The 22,944-nt window shown below is 39.9% G+C and overlaps 1 protein-coding gene across 7 annotated transcripts in view; it reads right to left on the bottom strand.

Annotated features, from left to right (window-relative positions):
* Positions 1 to 3,854: 3,854 nt before the first annotated feature.
* The window catches only part of TRAK1 (trafficking kinesin protein 1), a 131,417-nt gene continuing 112,327 nt past the window's right edge, over positions 3,855 to 22,944 (bottom strand). For 4 of the 7 annotated variants that reach the window (XM_035549909.2, XM_035549903.2, XM_035549905.2 and 1 more), the window contains 3 exons: positions 20,459 to 20,788; positions 11,540 to 11,642; positions 3,855 to 6,835 (listed from right to left, as the gene is read on the bottom strand). In XM_035549909.2, coding sequence (XP_035405802.1) covers positions 6,037 to 6,835; positions 11,540 to 11,642; positions 20,459 to 20,788 — 1,232 coding nt within the window. In that variant the 3' untranslated portion in view covers positions 3,855 to 6,036. Of the gene's footprint in view, positions 6,836 to 10,045; positions 10,222 to 11,539; positions 11,643 to 20,458; positions 20,789 to 22,944 lie in introns of those variants that run through there. The other 3 variants (XM_035549929.2, XM_035549907.2, XM_050709314.1) reach the window with 2 other exon arrangements.

The following is a 22,944-nucleotide window of genomic DNA, read 5'->3' as shown; positions in this document are numbered from 1 at the left end:
TTTCAGCTGGAAACTGAAATTGCCTCTTCTGTCCGGAGTGGAGGAATGTACAAGTGTGTCCTAGCCAAGTGGTGAAAGGTTTTTCTGTGCCTTTGATTTTTGTATCCCCTGAGTTCATTAAATTTCTCTTAAAGAACAAAAATCTGGCTGTGGGCTTGTTAAAGCTTTAATCATTCCTAAGTGCCTGTGTCAACTGAGCAGCAATTGGATTCAGCACAGCTTGAGGCCTATTTCAGCAGGACAAAAATCCCTATAATCTTTTAAATACAAGCATTATCGGTTTCTTGAGCGTATTCCTTTCTCACATTAAAGCTCACTGCCTACATTACAGCTAAGCACATTGCTAAGCACCAGTAACTTTCAGGCCCTTTATCGTTTTCTTGCTACTCTGTTTACTTGTGGCTTGTTAACCGAATCAAAGGAGGTCTGAACGGAGCCGGGTGAGATGCCACAGCACAGCGAACAATACTAATTTCTCAACATGAATACAAGATGCAGGCACCAGATCCTGTCTGTACCAGAGGAAGGCAGGACGCAGCTCGCTCCTATTGCTGGATTTTTCAATACAATGTGGAAAGCTGCTAACAAATGTCTTCAGGTAGTTGAGGACAACTGTTGTTGTGCACTTGTGCACTACCGTGTTATGTTGTGGGGCCATTCAGCGCTTTGGTGACATGCAAAAGAAAGGGCGAAAGGATCCCAAAAGGCTGAAATACCAGCCAAGGCCTCCAGAGAACATCCCCTGAGGCCACAGCCCAGCCTCAGACACTGGTCTCAGCACTTATCACCCCCCCATACCTCCAACCCAGCTTTCAGATGTGGACGACCACGTTCCTTGCTGTGGCACGGTGAAGATATACCCATCATTTTTTCTGTTATATTTGGATATGGCAAAGATGGAGGAACATTTCTGAGTGGAAGCAACAATTCACCAGCCATTTTGCCTTCTGAGGCCTTGTTTGGGCTCTAGTTTTGTTCTGCTTTGAAACTGCCCAAGTGCAATAACTATTGCTGAATTTCCAGGTGGCTCATGCAGTCTTTGTTACCCCATGGCATAATTTACTGTTCTGAAGAAGAAACTAGGAAACTCTCCAGTTGCTGCCATCATTTCCAGAAGCAAGAACTGGGTGTTCTAACATACCCTATTTCCTACAAAATCCACTGAAATCACCAGGGGGAAGCATTCAACAAGCAGAAATGTCCTGCACCCAGGGAGACCTCCTTCCCTTGGACCATCTCCAGCTGTGCATTTTCTGTCTTGAGGTGTTCAGCCTGACTCGTCTTTGACTCTCCTTGATCTCAGTGGGCTGCACTTTCCCTCTTTAGTTTCCCCATGGCCTTCTTTGTCATCACAGGTATTTTATCAGTTTTCCTTTCCCAGGAGGACAACCTTGAAGACCAGTTCTGTAGGGCCTTCAGTGACTACTAAACCTCTGGATTTTCATGGCTGTTTAAGCAGCAATACTCCTGGAGTTCCAGGACTTTGGGAAAGCTGGGCTTATTATTCACCTTCAGAGACTTGATAGCCTGAAAGTAAATATATCCACCTGCACTCGCTTATTGAACAACATTGCTGTTCACTTAACCATCACAGAAGATGCAGAACTCCAAAGAAAGACAGGAATAAAAATAGCATTCTTGATACTTTTTAAAAAGTCAGAAAATGATACAGCACAAGCAGCAAACCCCATGTAATTGTTCTTTCCAAAGCCAAAAATTTAGGTCACTACAGTAGTTGTCATTGACATCAGCAGGGATGAGTTGGGGAGAAAAAAACTATTAATTTTGGAAGGAGACAAGGTGTAAAAAGGCGATAACCCCACAAGATGCTTCCTGTGTTATACAAAACTCACCCAAGACCCTGCCTGTACCCACAGCACCCAGCGCAGCCCAGCAAGGAGTGCGAGCAGGTCAGAGGGCCATGCACAGGACCGCCAGCTCTCACACGGCAGGGATCAGGCGGGGAGGCAAACCCAGGCCAGGGCTGCACGCAGGTAGGGCTGCTGCGAGGAGAGGACAGAGCAAGAAGTGACCAGGGTGCCACAGAGCTGCAATGCTGTCACAGGGGGATTTTTCATCCTCCTGTGTCAGAGGCATTTAATAGCACAGAAACCATGGCATCCAAGACTTGGGGTAATCGGTGGCAATGCAGGCTGGGGGCCAACAACTGGATTCCCTTGAGCACATCCCTTTCTTTCTCAAGGAGGAACACAGTTCATGACAGCTTACAATTAACTGAAGATGTGAAGGGTCATTTGAAAGCATCTACACAGGATCCTGGAAGCAGGAGGGTGCAGGAAGGTGGGTGGTGTTCCCACAGGGCTACCCAGCACTGCTGGTGCAGGACCACGAGGGGATCTGCAATTCTCTTAGCTTAATTTTCATCACTCATATGACTGCCTTACAAATCTTCCTGAGTGCAAAATAATTTTACCTTGCTGTTTTCTGCTGCACATTCATTTATTTTGCTTTTCCTAGGCCATGTGTCACTGTCACTTGTCCCGATTGCCTGGCAATAAGCTCAGGGACTGAAGCTTCTGACCATGAGACAGCTGAAGGGATTCAGGAATTGGACCTGAGGGGCTGGGTTCTCACTTACACATGTCCAGGAAGTTATTGCATGAGGCAACAAGTGCCCCACTTTGTCAACTGCAATATCCAGGTAAAACACATAAGCCTGTAAAAAAAATAAATAATAATAATAAAAAAGAACTAATCTGAGTTACTCTTTAAAATCTTATTTTTAGCTATAATAGAAGAAAAGTTATCTGCCTTATATTAATACTAAAAATTTGTAGTAAGATACTTGCAGGTAGACCCTATGATTGCAGAACTCTTCAATGTAAATGAGAGTATTCTAGACTCAGGTCTCTGACTCTAAATATTTGCTTTTTCAAGGACAGCAGGACAGACCAGGTCCAGATGGGCCAAACATGATCCCACTACAGCATTTATCACCAACAGAATGCAATTTTCTAAGTAAAACTTTTCCCTTTTTATACCTTAAGCACCAGCTTCCATTAAGAGGTCCCACTCCAGGAATCTTCCAGGGTTTCCTTCCTTTCTCTCTCTTCTGTACACATCTGTGATGGTTTCCAGACGTCCTCCCCATTTCACATGTACATATCCTTCCATGAGTTAACCAGACCCAAACCCCTACTCATCCCATAGCCATTGGCACCCCATGGGCCAGACCCAGCTCCTCCCTTTTGCTGGAGTGCCACTTACTTCACCCAGCCTGTCCTCAGACGTGGATGGCTGGAGGTATCTTCCTCCTTCAGTACTCTTCCTCCCTCAATTCCTTCCCTGTAATCCCAGGTTTGTTGCCTGACTAACCCCTCCTTCAGGCAGCTCTTTTACTGTTACTTGGTTCTCATTGTGTGTGAAGTTTCTAATTGCCTGCAGGATGTTCAGTGGGCTACTTCTTCCCTGAGTAACAAAGATACCTGGCTAACAGCAGGCCTTGGGATGTTTCCTCCTTACTCATCTTTGTACTTGCATATTTTGGCACTAGTTTTTGCATCATATTAAGCAGGAGAATTCACACCTCTCTGCCTAATCAAAATACACAAACCACGTAACATCCAATTGTTCTTTCTAGGAATTCAATTAGAAGCAAAATTGCATTCACTTCATTGTTTGTTTGTTTGTTTTGCTTTGTTGTGACCTGATCTGAGTAAGAGTCACCAACCAGTTCTGGCAATTTTTAAGTCTCAAAACTTTTCAGCCACTTCTATAACTAAGAATTTTAAAGAAGAGCAAACACCACCATGCTTAATTTGCTTTGACTAAGAGATGAAAGCAAGAGATCAAGTAGGAAGACTTGACACCTTAAAAGATCTGGAAAAAACGCTAAATAATACACAACAATGCAATTTTTCTGTTATTTTATTGATATTAGTGAAGAAAATTTAAATTTCATCTTTCTGATGTGTTACAATTGCTTTCTCTGGTGGGTGGACAGATCCTACTGCTTATTGAAAGGCTAAATAATGCTTTCCAATTGCATGATTAGCTTCTACACTTTAAATTCTCATATGGTATTGCTTTCTTCCTCTGGGTATATAAAATGGTCCATTAAGTCCATGATTTTTCAGAATCAACTGTTATTCTATCTACTGTTTTAGGATACATTCAAATTAAAAGGTACTTAAATTTACTTGCAATAAGTGCACACACACAACGGCAAAGAGAGCTGATGACATTTTACTAAAACATTTTAAGTTCATAGAATAAATATGTCTTCAAACACATGCAGTAACTGACCGATGTGTTTTTTTTCTTTCTCAAAAAATATCCTTAGTGTCCATAGCACTACCGCCATAACTACTTCATTCAAAAAAAAAAAAAAGAAAACAAAAAGAAAACACCTATCTCTTGTCACAAAGACTAAAAGACAGTTTCATTTATACAAGAAATTATCAGTGCTAATGATTTAGTAACAGTCTGGTACAAATGGCAATTCACAGCAATTACTTGTAGTGTGATTATGGTAATGACAAATGGGGAGCTTGATTTAGATGTCACAAGAACTGGAAGGAAAAGAAAGCAGATGTTGACACCCCCACCCCACCCCATTTCCTCCTCTCCCTCCCTGCTTCAGAAACAATTTAGGGCTCAGCTCAGCTCTAGGAACAAGCTCCCTCCAGTCCGTTCCAGTTCGAGGAGATTTCAATTCTCTCTACAAGCACCCAGCAGAAATTTGGGAGAAACAGGTAAGAAAATCATAAGATCAATAAGGATCACCTGGCCACAACTCAATGGTGTGCGACATCTTGTTTCTTTTCTAAAGAAGTGGGGTATTATAGGTTTGGCATTGGGATGTGGCTTTTTCAGTTTAAAACCACCACGGAATAAAGTGTTTTACATACTTTTACCTCTGCTAAGGTCAAACTTTGAATGAAAAAGATTTCTTCAAAAAAAGAAAACAGAAAATGGGCAGGGAATATTCTCACCCTGTTTACAACACCATGGTCCTCTACATGCATGAAAGCTGAACAACAACATGTTGATGGCAAGTTGCTTTTTCCAGCTTGTACCATTCCGTTACTAAATTTTTGTGGTTCTCTGCTGAGGTTTCAAGGACACGCCTTTTCCAAACACTGATTTTGCTACATGTTCTTTTATAACATTCTTATCTGTCAAATCTGTTCCGCAACTCTGACTTCTAGGAAGTCAGCGCCATGTTTACTTCATGAGTTGTGAAAATTGTTCTTTGGGCACACTGGCAAAGGATGTTTCAGTGGCAGCAACACGTAGTAAAGCATTTTCCCTTCCATGATCCAGTGCAGCATTGAAAAACAAAACAAAAAACTAAAAAGAAGTCACACAGAACGTAAGCATGCCAAATGAAACAGCAGTGGTAGAAATATGTCAATATTCCAGGTACCCAGTAGGCCTGCTGACCTCAACAGTATTAGTTCAAGTTTGTTGTATCAGGGAGGAGGAGAATACAGAACAGAAAGAAAGTTTCATCCATTCAGGCATAATAGCCAGGCACTCCAATAATTCAGCTCAACTCATCTACAAAAGCAAAAATAAAACTATCAAGTGTTAAACTGAGTGCTTCTTTCAGCATTTAATGAAGCACAATTACTCCCATGCTTCAAGTGATGTAATGCGAGGTCTCACATAACATATTCAATAGCTTCCCATGCACCTTCAACTCAAGTTAGGCTAGCTACAGAATTCATGTTTTTCCTAGTCAAGCTATTTCTTGTTGTTTACGTTCTTTGTTTTTTTTTCAGTATATCTTAAAAAAAAAAAAAAACTTTTCAAAAGGTTAGCAAGTTAACCCTAATACATAATGTAGAGCCTTTCGCACTCAATCGAACAGTAAAAGAATCCAATTAGTTACAATAGATCTGGTACATATTTACACATTTTTTACAAAGTTTACACATTTCTCCCATTAGGCACAAAGTTGATTTGTCAAACTCAAGAGGCAATGAAGGGGTGGTGAGGAGAGGAAAAGAGGATTGGAGAAAGAATCTGAGTATTTTCATTTAAAAAGACTAGCTGTAAAAATAAAGTTATTCATCGTAAGCTAGTTTGCTTTGGGAGCTTGGTTCCCATGAGGATGCCCGAAGTGAGTGTTGTTGGGCCTTTCATCTGCATGCTGGAACCCACCATGGTGGGGAAGCTCCGGTTCCTTCGGATGCCAGTGTTCAGCTGGATGCCCCCGATGGCACTGGTCACAGCAGGGCAGCCCAGTGGGAGACTGTCTGGTGCCAGGCCTCCGGGAACAAGGCCCCTCACCGGCCCTTGTGCCCCGCAGAGAAGAGGTCCCTGGTCATCAGTTAAAGGAGGAGCTGACGCCTGCCCTGAACTCACAACTTTGGCGATACCAAACCTCTTGACTTTGTCCACGAGATTAAGGTTAGAAACAGACACGTCAGTCTGACTCTCACTGTTCCTGATGTTCTTTTTATTCCTCACCTCCTTCAGGATCGAACTGGCAGGCTTTGAAGCCAGGAAGTTGTCATAAGGTGGGCTGGTGCACTTGAACTCAAAGGATGGAGGGGAAGAAGAAGGTGTCTGCATAGGTGAGTTTGGTGGAGTGGAAGGAATGATCGCCATTTTAGGTGAGTATGTGTTCAGGAGAGTGCCTCTGCTGGCTCTGTCCCAGCTCTGTGGATTGTACACTGCTGCCGAGATGCCCCTTTCCTTCAGCAGCCACACCAGCCCCAGAGACGTGCTCATTGTCGTCGTGGATTCCCGGAGGTTAGTGAAGGATTCGGCCAAACTCAGACGCCGAGGAGTACAGGGAGTAGCCACCGGGGTGCCTTTCAAGTTGCTAATGCTGCCACAAGCTGGAGTAGGTGCTGCGTTAAGGCTGAAAGCAAAGGAGCAGTCAAGTTATTCTCTCCACTGGGGAATTAAAACTTATTGCAAGCCAGATTTTTAACCCTGAATAGGGACTTTTATCCACGTAGAGAGTGCATGGGAAGCTGTAATTTCCCAGGTCCTAACAAATGTGACAAGTACTGAAACACCATCTCTTATAAAATGCATCTCTCCACTTTGGATACCTCAGCAGGCAGTTTCACGGGATTAATGCATTCCCCAACAACCCGCCCTGACATTTCTTCTGATAAACTATTACATTGACAGGTTTGTGATCAGCACCTTCAGTTTTCCCTCCTGATCAGCTGGCTGTCACAATTCCCAGTTGCTTCCATGAGACAAGGAAACAGGGGGACTCGACCGGTGGTATAAGCAAGACAGATTTGGTTTTTAGTGTTGCTTCTGAGCACGCAGAACTGCTAGTTATTCTAGTACTGCTGGGTCATAGCGGAGTCAATGGCAAGGGAGGAGGGGAACATACTTGCTACAGAAGCATTTGTAGCAAAGCTGCTGGAATTTAGTATTGTCACCAACATGCACTCCTGTAAGGTCCAACCTTTCTTATGTTGAATTTGTTCACATTTAAGGGGGAGGAGATGTGGGATCTGACTTTTAATGGCAGTGGACAGCGGTGTGAACAGTCATCAAAAGAATTGAGAAAAATACAGTCAAGCTCTTGGTTGTCAATTGGCCAATGGGTAACTGATCACTCGGTAGCAAACTATACCTGACAAAGAGCCATTCTACTGTTAGTTCAGTACAACATTAATTCCTATAGCTAAATTTCCTCCCAAATCTAGTTCTTTCTTTTCAAAATAATTTATGTTTGCGGCAGTGGGCAAGAAAAGGTTACATTGGCAATGACCTGCACAAGTGGCAGGCATTATAAACTTATGCTTATTGATATGTTACTGCATTTTTTTCTTAAGCACACTACTGTTGGTTATTAGGTTTTGAGGCATATCAAATAGCATCCATTTTGGTAGATCATACTCTCCCCAATAAGTTGACTATCTGAATGAACAGACTCAATCCTTAAAAAAAAACAAAAACTATTAGTTACAGATCTGGTCAGCCACAGCATGTTTACCTATGTATAATCCCTACTCAAAATTTGTGTCAGTCCAAGGTACACCATTCATTGAATAAGTCATGGTGTACTCAGTTATTGCAGAAACAAGGCATGTAGGACACCCGTAACACTCCAAATTCGTGTCTATTTGGGAGAATACCAAGGGTTACGTGCAGCTTTAAAAAAAAAAAAAAAAAAGCTTTCTGACGACTACTGACTATGCTGAGATGCTGCATTTTTTTGCCAGATACACATACACAAAAAAGAGAATTCCACCTACTAGGCATGGATTCATTCTTCTAGTGGCAGTTGAGGGGTCTTGACCAATGCAACACGATGCTAACAAAAATTTACTGACCTGAGAGCTCACCACTGCTCAAAGACGGAAACCTTCCCCTTTGTCTTGCCATGTTTGGAAGTAGAAGACGCTCAGCAAAGAGTCATACAAGCACCACAGCCAATGCAAGAGAGGGTAAAACTAAGTAGGTGAGTGGTGGGGAACAAGGGAAAGAGTGGGATTTCCCTATGAAATTACAGCCCCGTTTCACTTAAGTCAACACTATTATGACTGTGAAATTAGACATCACAGAATCACAGAATTGAAGGAGTTGGAAGGGACCTCGAAAGATCATCAGGTCTGACCCCCCTGCCAAAGCAGGTTCCTTAGAGCAGGCTGCCCAGGTAGGTGTCCAGACGGGCCTTGAATATCCCCAGAGAAGGAGACTTCACAACCTCCCTGGGCAGCCTGTTCCATCCTGGGTGGCTTTGTTCTGAGCTTGTTTTTGATGAGCTTAGAATTTCGTCTAATGGTATACAGCAATTGGATAATATGAGTTAATGTAATAGTACAAACTTTAGTCCAGTGATCTCCGAAAAACCAGCAGCACTTTGACATCTTTAAGGCACTCCTTAACTGAGGCAATATTGGCCTGGCATTACCAAGTTTCAAGCTATTTCTTCCCTCCATGGGTAAATAGGATCTAACTAAATGACCTCTACCATTATTTGGAACTGTAACAACTTCTATTGAAAACAGTAAAACTGACAAAGAATTTTTACCCTGCAGATACGATTCAGCAAGATGAATCCCATATATTCCTATCTGCAAACTGCACTGACACACTTTTGAGAGCTAATATTTAGAATGGCGCAATTTCAAGAGCAGCCTTACTAAGCTGCCCCAAAATTTGTCGTCTTGCACCACCCTGTGGGCTGTGGCGTCAGTGCAGCCAGTGGATGTGCTAAGATAAAGTTGCCTGTGGTCTCTTCATTTTGCCTCGATGAAGTCAGTGGCAGGGAAGAACGCAGAGCAGAGCTAAGACCATCACACATGCCCACTGCAGCAGCACACACACACACAGTCTGAGCAGAAAGGAAGCATTAGTTCTCAGCTTTTCTCTTAAGAATCGATTAAAACTGCATCTTCATAGCTGCGATCGCAGTTTATGGTGGTGGCGCTGAAGAGCAGCATGACAGCCACCGTGATGCATCTCCCATACTGGCTAGACACAGAAGTACGGAAGAACTTTTGAAAAGCATGAGGGGGGGAAAAGAAAGAGGAAGAGAATTTACTCTCTGAACAGACTTTCTACAGGATAGGATGGAGTACATTTTGGAAACTCAGACATGAGTGTTAATTATCAGACTTTAAGGTGTCCAAGTCATGAGCACTACAGCACTTGAGTGGCTTAATTTTTTTCCAGCCCCAGATTTCGGTTGCAGAAAGTTAGAGCAGCTTTTTTTTTTTTTTTTTTTTTAAACTAATTTGTAAGCACTGGTATATATTATAGTGCAATTAAAAAATAAGTCCTGCGAGAAACTGATTATTATGTAGGTGCTACTTTTTTGCTTGGTTGATCATTTGGGTATTGCTTTAAACAGGAAATATTTCCCCCTTCAAACTGAGCAACGTGGCAGAGCAGCCCAGACACAGCCACAGAAACAGGCCCAAACTAGCCTCAGCAATCCAGCCCACTGGCAGTTCCAGAGTTAGACTGGGGAAAAACTAATAATAATAAAATAATAAAAAAAAATGAGCACCTCATTGAGCTAGATAAAATTTAGTCAGGTTAGAGCATAACCTGGGTTAGAGGCTAGGTTCAAACGCAACCAGGTAGGCAAGTATCTAAACTCTTTGGGTTAGCTGGTGCCACACGCACTAGCATTCCTTCCACATGGCTCTGCCAACAGAGAGCTGTTGGCAGCATTGCTCACCCCCTGCCACGCTGGGTCATAGTGTCTGCCCTACATCTCCTCTCAGCAAAACGTGACATAATGGAGTTTCCTCGTCCTTCTCACATGACCTGTGAAGAATCGTTTATAGTTGGTAAGGAGTTGCTCCTTAAACATGCCTGCTGAAAATATCATGTTATTTTGGTCTTTTTCCTCCTGAATCAATCGTGAACTTTGGGGTAACCAAAGCACCTGAAAATGTATCGAATTTAGCTGTCAGCTATGGCTGATTTGTTAGATTTAGTAACCAGCACAATCAGGGAGCTTATTACAACCACAGTTAACAGCAATTCAAGGATAAAAAGAATAAAATAGAATTGCAGCCAAATAAAAGGATCTTTTCAGTAGTATTGTTGAGGGGAGAGGAAGACAAAAGACAATAAAGAAAAATGAGCCAGACCAAGATCAACTCACTACATTCAGAAAGGGAAGCAGAAAAGTTACATTTATTCATAATCTATTTCCTTTACACGTATTTATCACCTGACAGGTATTCATATTTAATACCCTTACTTCTCATGCGTTCCTTAGGTAGTCAGTGCCCATCTGGTGTCTAAACAAGTCTAGACACATCATCTCTGAATGGGTACCTACACAAGGGTACACTCCCCCATAGGAGCTGAAAGGGACAGAGAAAGCAATGAGGCATTGTCCTTCTGCACAGCAAAATACACTTTAACTTCTGATTTCCTAAGGAAGCAAAGAGCCCTGTATGTATGAAATTCAGTCACCCTCTCCAATTCTCATCTCTTCACATTCTATAAGGGTGTGCCTACACATGTCAATTGCTATTATTAAGCCAGTTCACTAGTTTCAGTCTGGCTAATGAGAACTCATTTCCAACAGTTACACCTAGGAACAGAGTAGACAGCTCCCTGTTTTTAATTAAGTCATTTTTTTTCTCCTCCCTTCCTCACGCATTTCCTGGGTACTGCTGAAGTATCTGTTTCTATGTTTCTTTACCAGCATATCCCTTTTCAACCTGCACCAAAGATTTCATTTTGTCCTCCCCAGAAAAATCTAATATTTTTCTTCGGACAACACAGGAAATGCACAATTGGGTGAGCACCACATTCTGAGCATTCACCCATAGGGTCTGTACCTAGTTTGGGATATCCAGCTTTGAACACCGGGAACAAACTTTATTTCTGATCTGGCAATATTTTAACTAGAGACAACAAAATTTAAGACATTTTGATTGGCTGTCTAAAACATTATACGTGCCTCTCAAATAAAATCATTATGAGGTAACTGAAAATGGGAGGAGTAATTCTGGGGGTGTGCTCTAATTCACCAGAGCAGATAATGCTTTTGCTTGTGCCATTAATTTGCATCTCCTCACATGGAAGCTCTGACATAGCTGAAGGCTTTGCCAAGGGAAACCCTTACCTTGGTGTGACTCGTGTGAGCTCATCAGAAGGGTGCAGAATGCGGCAGGTGGTGAAGGTGAAGGTGGAGTTGGTTTGTGACATGCACTTCCCAGGATGAGGTACTAAATTAAAAAAAAAAAAAAGCAAATTCTTTGCATTTTACACAGAAAGAAAAAAAAAAAACACACAAACTTCTGTGTGCTGATAGGACAGATGCAAAAAGTGATGAGGTACCTCAGGCAGGATCAATGTAAGAAAAGTGAAATACACAAGTGCTACAGTGTTCTATCAGACACTTGTTCTCCAATCAAATCTAGGACTCCAAGGCCAGTGCTAAAACGTCTCGCTGAAACTTCCCTGTGATCACTAACACTGCAGAAAAGTCTTGCTCAAAACAGATTTAGACAAGGCAGAGTTTGAAATGCTAGTCCTTATCTAAACTAGCAATTTTAATCAGTGGGAAATCGCAACAAACATTTTCTAGTACCAGCAAAGGAGCACTAGGATTTACTGAATGCTCATGCATTTCAGCATTTAGATTGATCCACAAAAAGGTATCCCCATTACTTTTCAGTAATGGATCCGGCTTACTAGTGCTACAAGAACACACTAAAAAGTTAGGGAGGAGAAGGGAGGGAATGGACACACAGCACTATTTCTTTATCTCATCTCTTTTCACATCCACAGTAAGGAAAAAGGCAGGTATTTTTGGATCCACTACTGTACATCTGTGACACTTCCCTCGTGCATGTGTTTAGATTCTTTAAGACTATATGTCCTCAGCTGCACAATATAGCGATTTCTGAGTATTTGTAAAGAGTGTTGTAAAACATTTTCCCTACAAATGTGGCTGCAAAGATGCCCATTTGCAAGTTTATCATTAATTTGGGAAAGAAGCAATACAGCTCATAATTTAGAAAATGAAGAACCTAGGCCAATTGCTTTCTTCCTAGTAGAGACACTTCTGTGGATATGCTAATTAGCTCTATAATGCAGCTGTGGCCATTGCAAAATAGAAAATTTAAGAGCCATGCATCTGAAAAGCTGATTGAACAACACCCAAAGTATTGTAGCAAAGGTATCATGATTGCATAGGTTCTCTTATTTAACAACCAAACTTAACAGTGGTCAAAAGACATGCATGATAAAAACTGTGCGCAGCTCCCTCCCTCTTGTTTCTACCCAGCCCTCTTGAGCCATTCCCCAAGTAAGCCACATTTGAATACCACAGTATACAACTATTCAACACATTGCAGAGGACAGACAGACAGACCAACTAGACCAGATGCCATTCTGAACTTCCAGATATGATTAGCAAAAGCAAGGCAAGTCTTAAATTGTGGCTGTGTTCCCTTTTCTATATCTATAGTATCACAGCTCAAAAATAGTGTGTGCAGTTAGGTAGTCCTTTAGAAGCATATATAAGCAGTGTGTGAAGGACAGAGCACAGGGAGTGTGAACGGTGGAAGCAGAAGTGTCTAAGCATACAATCAACAGTGACTCAAGCCTAGCAAATATTAAAATGTACTGCTGTACATTAAAGAAGGATATTTCCCAAAAAAAATAAAATAAAAAAATACTGGAGTGTCATGTTAACACACTCAAAAGTTAGCACAGCATAACGTAACAACAAGCTCTACTTCACCTCCAGAGATGGGAATTATGATGCTTCAGGATTCCAGTTGCTTTAGAGATTAGTGTGAGCACTACAAAAGTTATTACAAGGGAGCACAGCCTAGCAATCATGACTCTCTCCATATTGTAGAGAGGAAAAAGAAAATCTGGAGAAAGAGCTCAAATAACCGGACATGAAAAAAATTGGTTACTTAGAGGAAACAAAGGACTTAACATAAATCAAATAGAAACAAAGCAATTATCCCTGGATGATGAATAGAGAACAGATTAAAGCAACGCTGGTTTAGGATTGCAAGCTCAACCCAAAGAAGCACACAGCTGTAACACAGTAAGTGAATTGTCCCCGTTTGTAATATCCATTGAGCATCCCCTCAGACTGGAAACAGGCACGTCGAAGATACATAGCTGCATTAGCAAAAGCAAGACTCATTGTTATTAATGAGTCAGAGATAGGAGAAGGCTGCTAAAAGGAGAGAAGTCACTTGGCCCTAGTAAGAGGAAACAAATTGAAACGATCAATAAAAATCAATTTCCAGGATGTATTCCAACTTCAAATACCACTAAAAAGTTCTGTACCAGCTTCATCCTCCATCAGTCAACAATGGGGTGCACATTGCTGTTGCATTTTCCATCCTTTGGACACAATACAAAGAGAGGGAGAGAACCTGTTGCTGTAAACGAACAAAGTTCGTAAAATAGAAACAAAATGATTTATTCCTAACCCAGTAATTTTTTGTAACAATGGCCATAACCTGAATTAGTATAAACTTGTGAATAAGTAACATGTAACTTTATAATGAGAGACTATTTTTATATACACAGCAAAATACTATTTTTAATATAACATTGAGTTATTAAGAAAACAATTGTGGGGGTTTAAGAGCAAATTATTTTTTCAGTATGCAAAGCTAGTATTCCCAGTAAACATCTGCAATACCAATGGCTAAAAGAAACTGTCTGAATAACCCTTCCTCCATCTGTTTTACATAGGTTTACCTCTAGGAATATCTGTTCCATGTGACTATGGATAAAAAGAAATTTGTTTTATTTATACCCTGTTTTTCAAACAAGTAGATGATTAAGAAATTTCATATCTGTATAAAAAATAATCTATATATAATTCTCTATATATCTATAATAATAATCTATAATAGTCTATAATAATCTATACAGAAATATAATGCAATTTTTATCCATCAGGAATAACACAAACTAAACAGTATGTGTATTTTTTCCCCTAAATTAAAAATCTAACTAAACCCTAGATTGCTGCAGTATTGTGTTTTGGCTCTCAGTAATTAATGATTTTTTAAGCTTTTTTTTTTTTATTGATTCTTAGGCATTTTGGAAATAATGCAAAATATTACAGCTGAAAGAGACTCTCCTGTAAGCAAAACTCTGTTGTAAAAACATCTTTTAAAACACAGAAAAAAAAAATACTGATCAAGAACCTGACTGAGAAGAGCTCCGTCTTCTGGAAAAGCAGAGCTTTCCCTACTCAACACATCAAACACAAAGCTTATCTTCTATAACTCAGACCTGTTTCAGATCCACCTTGAGTACTCAGGGCTTCTGGGCTATTCTGCTAGATGCAAACAGCAAAACAGATGCATTCAGGACATAATCTTCTGCTCAGGAAACCCTCCAAAGACCGTATCATCTGGGTTTTCAACCAGCTCATTCAGATAAAGGTACAAAGTTAGAGCGGGCAAACTAGTGGCCTCACCATCCGCAAAAAGATGTCAGATATATTGAGCTTGAGGAAGATTCATAATAAGCAGCTATTCTAAAATGACTGAACTTTTTTTAAACAGTGGTTCCAACTTCAAGTTCACCGTTGTGTTAGATGAATAGTGAGGAGGCAGAGAGCTCACAGTGGCCAATAAATATTTGCATTTCATATAAACAAATACAAATACAAACCCTGGCAAATACAGGGTTATTCAAGAATGAACTTTAAAAAAAAAATCAGTAATCTTCAGAGTATGACTTGATCCATCCTGAGTCAAAGGCAAAGTTTTAGTCCAACATTGAAGCAAGCTACTGTACTAGGTTAAAGGTTGGACTACGTGATCTTAGAAGTCTTTTCCAACTGAATTATTCTACTCTTTTTTTTTCCCCTCTTCATGTTTTAACAAAAGGAGGAAGCAGAGTTCCCTGGCCTTTTAGTAGAGGGAGATGGGGAATTTGTACATCTCTTTAGTGCAGGCTGGTTAGACAGGGATTTGGAAGAGAATAACAACAAAGGACTGTGGGCAGATTCTTCCTCCAAGTGTTATCATTTGGGATTAAAGGTATGGACTTTACTTTTGTGAGTGTATGCCAGCAACTCCATTCCCAAGTAGACTGAAATTTCTGTAAACTAGATCACAAATCACAGAATGGTTTGAATTGAAAGAGGCCTTAAAGATTACCTAGTTCCTGCCCTGGGCAGGGACACGTCCCACCAGACCAGGATGTCCAAAGCCCCATCCAGCCTGGCCTTGAACACCTCCAGGGATGGGGCATCCACAGCTTCTCTGGGCAACCTGTTCCAGTATCTAACAGGATCCACAGAACAAGATAGCTACTCCATGTACTCTCCAAATTCAGTCGAGTTCATCCTCTCCAGGTGACTGAAGGTGAAAGCTCTGACCACCAGTGCCACTGGCACTGAAAACTCTTGGCTGACAGAGCAGGGAGCATTTAGGGTGTGCTAAATCTGACACGTGGGCTAACTACTGAAACAAAACAGAGCTGGGTGGTAAACACAGCAGCTGTAAAACGTGAGCATAGTGCTGTCCTAAAGGGGTTAGGCGCCTCCTGAGAAGAATGTCCTTCAGTAAACACTGGTGTCAGGGAGTGACTGTGACTACTCAAAACCACTAAGAGCCTGTATGCCTATGCCAGGAGCACTACTCCTGTTTCTTAAACAATTTACAACATTTTGTTTTTCCAAATGTCTGCCTTTCTAAGCTTTCCATTTATTTTGCCTTTGGAAACAGTGAGAGATGAAAACCTGAGGAAAGACAGGTATCCCTTAGGCAGTATTTTCTTAGCTTCCTTTTGGTTGAGGTCTCCTCACATATATACAACCAAGGAGTGCAGATGTAAAAAGTCTTCAAAGTATTTAATATGGCTTCAACATGATTTTATCCCCAAACTGAAATTCTAACATTTTAACAGCACAGATAGCAAATGCTGACAGATTTTTCTTAAAGAAACAATTACTGTGAAATATTCATGCTATTTGAAAATAAAATATTAAAGTACGCATCAATATCTTAGTTCTAAGAAGAGTAACAAAACGTATTGCTTTTCTATACAATGGTAACCTCTTATAAGCGTGTGTAGCAATCCTGCTAAAAACAACTCAAATGTAAGACATTCATTGTGTATTTTTTCTTTCAATTTTAGGCATCTCTTTAGAGAGATCTCCATGTTATTAATGTCTAAAAATGAAGTACAGACGCTGATCCTATAATATTGTGTACATATGCTCTGTTGAAATCAAAGCAATCAATCAGTGGAGCTAATAAATACAAGCATTGGAAGATCAGTTTGTGCACTCACTATTAGAATGCAATTGAGCATGTGCTGAACTTGAATTAAGAGCAGCCCTTGTAACTTCAAAATGAGAACATTCACAACATCCTTCAAGTTGAATATACTAAGTGCTTTGAGTGGGTTGGGGTTGTTTGTTTAAGGGAGACATGTACCTGAAAAGTAGCAAATGAAAAAAAAAAAACGCACTAAAAAGAAACTACACTCTTTACAGCTTTAAAAATATACTACAGTTTCAAAGAATTATATATATATATATATAGGTATATATATAGGTTACTAAAAATTTGTGCTTCAAAAATTAATTCTCTCTCACAGCCATGTGCTATGACTTCTTTACCATTTCAAATATGCTGAGAGTCTCTATTCAAGTGATATACAAATTTCAAATTATTTCTGGGTATTAACTAGAACTGCAATTCTGGAATTCACAATCCTCTGTCAAGTTACTGAGCCCACACACAGTATGTAGCTCCAACAGATCATATGCGGATCATAAGTCACATGTGTGTTAATTTCTTCTGAAATGTTCAGAGCCATAATTGTGATATAATCTATATATATGGTAAGGAATTTACTAGACATATCAACGGATACTACAGTTCTCAACACTGAAATTAAAAAAAATATTTGGATTGTAACTTTTTCTTATTTAGTTAGAATGATTTCTGACTCTCCATCACTCAACAAGAGACAACTGGTACTCTGTTCTGAGTACACTGATTTTGGCTGCAAGACATCTTTAGCACTAATAACAATTTCTGATCTCCTGAAACTGGACTTTTCCTAGGGTTCATCAGAAATCCACCCAGAACGGCACTATACATGCCAGCAAAATGGCAGGAAGTATAGGACTTCATAGTACTCTGCCAGAGAATACCTCCCTTCCAAAAAGGGTAAGATACAACCCTCAAAGCGTACATCAAATGAGGCAGATGCCTACTGAGATGACTTATGATGACTCTCACCTGCTGAGAATGGTCCTTGTAGGCACTGTATTTCCAAAGACATTTTGTTCCCATGTTAGAAGAGCTCCACAATGGAGCTATCCTGGATTAAAAGTAAAACCCTAACACTAAACATCATACCCAAGATATTTCTCTCATTCTTTTTTATTTTATTTCCACATTCTCTAGCAAAACTTATGCTGCACATCACAGCCTGGAATAGCCCCTGGAATCAGGGGAGCAATGAGTTCCTAACCTTGTGGTTGTGACAGCACTCTAGGGTACTGCATGTCCATACATACCCCTACCTGCACTGCAGTCCTTAACAAGAAACCTAGGCAAGGCAGAAAGAATGCACAGGTTTTTCAAGAGAAACCGTAGTTGCACAATACTGAAATACAGAATAAAGTCATAAGCTAAGCATACATCTCTGTCTGCCCTATAAGGTGTTCTTCAGTGGACAGATTGTGGATTCAAAGAAGCACTACCACATCAAAACATCCACAGTATCTTGTATACCACCTGACAAACTGCTTCAATAAAAAGCAGATATAGCAGTATCTTTACTTCATTTGAGCAGAGCAACCAATTAACAATGTCGTGGCTCATGGATACTCCTAAATCCTAAGCAGCTGGGCAATTTGGAGGAAGGATAAAGAGTGGGAAATAAGTTTCCAGTCTATTTGTTTATTCTAGACATAAAAGGTATTCGTTTTGACAAACTTCTGTATTTCTGTAATGTATCAAAAATTATTCAGCAAACAATCCAAGATTACTAGAGCAGTTTCAAAAGATTTTATTTACTTGCCAATTAATAAGGTAGGGAATATGCTCAAAAACCTTGCCTGAGATAGAGTTCTCCAGGAAAAAATAGCTGTCACCAGGGGATAACATGTTCTAAGTGGCCTGTGTTGAAATTGTAATGGAGAAAGGAAATGAAGATATGTCTTTTTTTGCCAATTTATAATCATAACACAGGCCTAAATTTGTACTTCTACTCCAAATAAAGAACTCTTCCAAATCATTACTCATAGATGTTTTTTCTAATCTTCTCATAAAACAAAACACACTGTATCTATATCACCCCTCTCTACATATAGTCCATGGCAGTAAGGTTTCACAACTTTGGGCAAGTTCCTGTATTGACTACTCTTACAACTGGAAAACTCTTTGCCAAAGAGTAACCCAAGTGGGCTCTTTTGCACCATTATTTTATCCTGAGTATATGAAGAACTGCTTGTTCCCTTCCTTTCTGCAGCAACACATTTTAAAATTAATCATATTTTCTCTTGAATATTTTATTCTATAGACAAAAAAAAAATGCCAGTCATTTCAGTCTTTGATTTTTTCAGTACGTTTCCTAGATCTCCTGCTTTCTTTGATGGTATTTAGACTATTTAAACAGTAAACATCCAAATCTGTATATATCTCCTGTGGACATACTATATATTTCCATATGAATATAAAAATTTAACATCATTGTCATTCCTGAACAACAGATTTTATAGTCTTTTATTTATTTATTTATTTTTGCAAATGGAAAGAGAAGTCAAAGAGTTTGGATGAAGTTTTACAACCAACTGCAAGAAGTAGCTTATGTTTAATGGCTGATAGCACTGAACTGCCACAGTGAAAACAAAGGGTACTCTGCACTTCACAAAAAGAACAGCGCAATATTACTGTCTAACCCTGAGAAATCATTTGATCTTTCAAAGATCAGTCAAATAAAAAGTTATGATTTATTGCAGAAAAAGGAGGGTGAAAGAAGTGTCCTTGTTTTTACATAGCTACTTTAAATAAGTCTGAAGAAAAGGGAGTTCTGTAGTTTTCTAATTCTGGACTAAATACAATTCTTTACCAGTGGCAAATCTTAACAAACTAAGAAACATATAAATCTTATTAAAACAAAACAAATAAAATCAACAACAACAACAAAGAAATAATGCAAACTCAAAACACATCTATATGTGTTTTCTCTGTACCGAGAATCTATAGCCCTGTGTAATAATGGGCTGCAAATGTCAGTTCAGAGTATCCAATAACCCTCGAAAACCTGAGTCATTTATAAATGACTATGTCTTCACATGGTATAAATATGAAGGACAGAATTTAAGAATAGTGTGGTGGACAGGGAATGAGGAAAATATTATTCTTGGCACAAAAACATCCTCTTAATTCTTCATCTCAATTGAGTTTTATCCCAAAGAGTAACAAGGTAACAAGGTAAACAAGGTAACTCTATCTGAGGTAACTGAATTTCTTTGCTTGATTTTCAAGGCACTTCTGTTTGTTTCAGCAATAGGTAATTTAGAAGCACCTCTTGTCATCATTACATCTTTGTGTTGTGTTTTTTTTTCCTTTTTTTTTCCCTAAAGCACAGAATCTAAAGTATGGCATCATCCCTTATGAACAGTCAGAAAAATATCTACACTGTAAGCATACAAAATATATATAGTCTATACATTATATACAGTGAACAGCGTGCACTCAATACACACACAAGTCCCACATGTGCCACACACAGCTTTGTGAACAAACCATTTCCTTTTAGCAGCCTTCTCGTATCAAAACAGAGTAAAATATTGACCACAGATGCTGTTACTAAAGAAAAAAAGTCAAATTAAAAGATTATTAAGGAAAGGATTTTTGAGCCAATGTTAGATGGTTATGTTCTAACTACCGCACGCGTTAACGTGCCGATGCTACACACAAAGCAATATTATGGATGCTGTTCTGGAGAGACGTGAGAATGGCCCAGTAATCAAAATCCTGTAAAGATGTCAGTTTGACTGGACTTAATGAGTTTCCCTCACCAGACCCCTCATCATCGTCAGTCGCGGATTCCTGCATCTCCTCTGTGAAAGCCTGAGATTGGCGGGGGTTATTCTTGCTGTCTGAAACAGTCACTTGTGCTTGTGACCTCTCACCTGAGGTCTCTGTGTGCTGAACTGGCGTCGAGGTAGTTAGGCCCTTGTAAGAAATGTCACCTGTCTCATCTTCCTCAAAGTCATTAAGGCAGTACACTTCATCCAGGTCAAGGTCCAGGGTCCTGAAGCCCTTGGTGACAACCCCGGGCCTTGGGTCCAGGATCCCGCCCAAGTGAGGCTGAGCCAGCTGCTGCCAGTGGTGCAAAGTGGCAGAACCTTGAAAAGGAACAGAAAGACAACCAAAATAAATCAGTAACCAACCCAGAATCCAAAAGGCCGAAAAACATCACTTTGTTTATCCAGAAGTCCAAACCTCGGTCCCACTAAAGGTTTGGAGCTTCCACGAACTGGCTTTAGTATTTCTAGGAAGACAGGCTACAAGGCAAAGCTGCTTCAGCTACTATTCAGCGTTTCCAGGTTGATATGAAATAAACTGGTCGCATCAGCACATAGGCAAAGTCTGGTGGCAACATGTGGCATACTTGTGCACATGCACATCCCCTCCCCATCAATATTCTCATCTCTCTACATTCACAGTAGGAGTAGAAATAATTCATATTTAAGAGTTGAACTGAACACTATCACAGAAAGCTCTAAGAAGAAAATAAACATACTCCTGCATTAAGCTCACGCTAAGAAAGGTGCTAGAAGCATGCTAGTATTTTTTACTACTGGTAGCTGATAGGAGGACACAGCAAGTTCAGCATTACAGCATGTGTTAGAAAGCCACATCAACTCCAAGAACATATAAGTAGACAATACCTCTGAGGTATACATCCAGTCCAAATTCTAATACGGCCCCTATCAGGGCCCATATGCTACAAGAAGTCAACTACTACAGAACTAAATACTACTGTACCTGTAGCTTCATCCTTGGCAGAAAAATGTTTTGAGTGAGGAAAGAGGTGCATTTTACAGAGAAAAGCATTCAACATACTGTGTTCGGTACGAGACAGTGAGCCCCAAACAGCAATGTATCAGAGTAAACTGATATATACACCGAGATGGGCCCACTGAAATCAGGGGAGGACTTAGCCAATTCCTCAGAGACTAAATAGTGCTTGCAAGATATTCTGTTTTCCCATGTGCACCCACCAGTCACTACTGTGTAATGTGTGGCTTAAAACTATTCTCTTTAGTTCCTACGACACTAATAAAGCACATTTGTTTTCGTCTCTGCCGGCTCAAATCAGAGCCGTTTTTGCTCTGTTGTTCCCGCCCCTTTCTCCACAAACCAGAACAGGGACTCTTGCAACAAGCTGCCGTACAAATGTCTCATCACTACTAAAAAACTAAGAATGTTCCATTTGTTGCATGATCTATGCAAAAATCTAAAACACGGTAATAACTAGGGGAGAAATAGCTCTTACACTCATTATTTTACATCTGAAAAAAAAACACCATGGAATGAGAACAAACAGCATTTCACAATAAGGATATTGCGTTGCAGGAGGCTGACTGTAAATAGAAGTGAACTGGGAAAACTTTTCTTTACATTAACTGAGGTCAGTGAGTAGCCTTGTAATGAAGTCTATCTAAAAAACCTGCAATTTTTAGCTCAATATGAAAAGATTATGCAAGACAGTACAATTGGATCTGATGAGTTAATTTAGACAATGGACTTATTTTATTTATTTATTTTTTAATGAGTTTTGAGAGACAAACGGGGATTTAGACTGATTGGTACACTTGAGGTTCAAAAAATAGAAGACATTACACTGCCAAAATAAATAAGCGTAACAAAAAGAACACCCCTATAACTTGTATTTTTTTTTCTGAATTGTCAAAAAGGTCTTTTTTTTTTGCTTCTGTATAGAAGAAATATTCCTGAATGTGAAGAAGTACCATATATTGCCAAGTCTTAAGCAAAGAGCAGAGCTTTGCTGTATGACAACACTCTCAAAAGTTCCAGAAAGAAAAATGCCAGAAATCAAGATTTCTGCAGTGCATGCAAGTATAAAATCCTGTTGCTAATTAACTTCTACGTCCAAGCTTCCAAAGAAGTAATCTTTTGCACTTCATATATCACCAAAACCTATACTCAGAGAAACTCTGTAGAGTAAACACACGCTCAGAGTAAACACACTAGAATATCTGTATTTTGAGATTTAACATTTCCATTGATGCTAGATGTTTTCAGCTTCTTTATGAAAGGAGGATGTCCAAGTTCCTTTACACCTCTACTACTTTAATCTTGATCTCATAAAATGTGGCTAAGTGAGCTTATCTCTTCCATAGAGAAAATTAACACAAATGCAGAAAGCAATGTAATGCTTGTGAACTCTCAGCTGTGAGCTGATTTAAAAGCCAAATGAAGGGAGGAATATGATACTGTGTCCTATATTTAATCTCAGGCTCTTACTAGTTTAGTA

This window comes from Cygnus atratus, chromosome 2 (genome assembly GCF_013377495.2).
Source record: "Cygnus atratus isolate AKBS03 ecotype Queensland, Australia chromosome 2, CAtr_DNAZoo_HiC_assembly, whole genome shotgun sequence".
Classification (NCBI taxonomy): Eukaryota; Metazoa; Chordata; class Aves; order Anseriformes; family Anatidae; genus Cygnus; species Cygnus atratus.
This window is presented reverse-complemented; position numbering and strand designations above follow the sequence as displayed.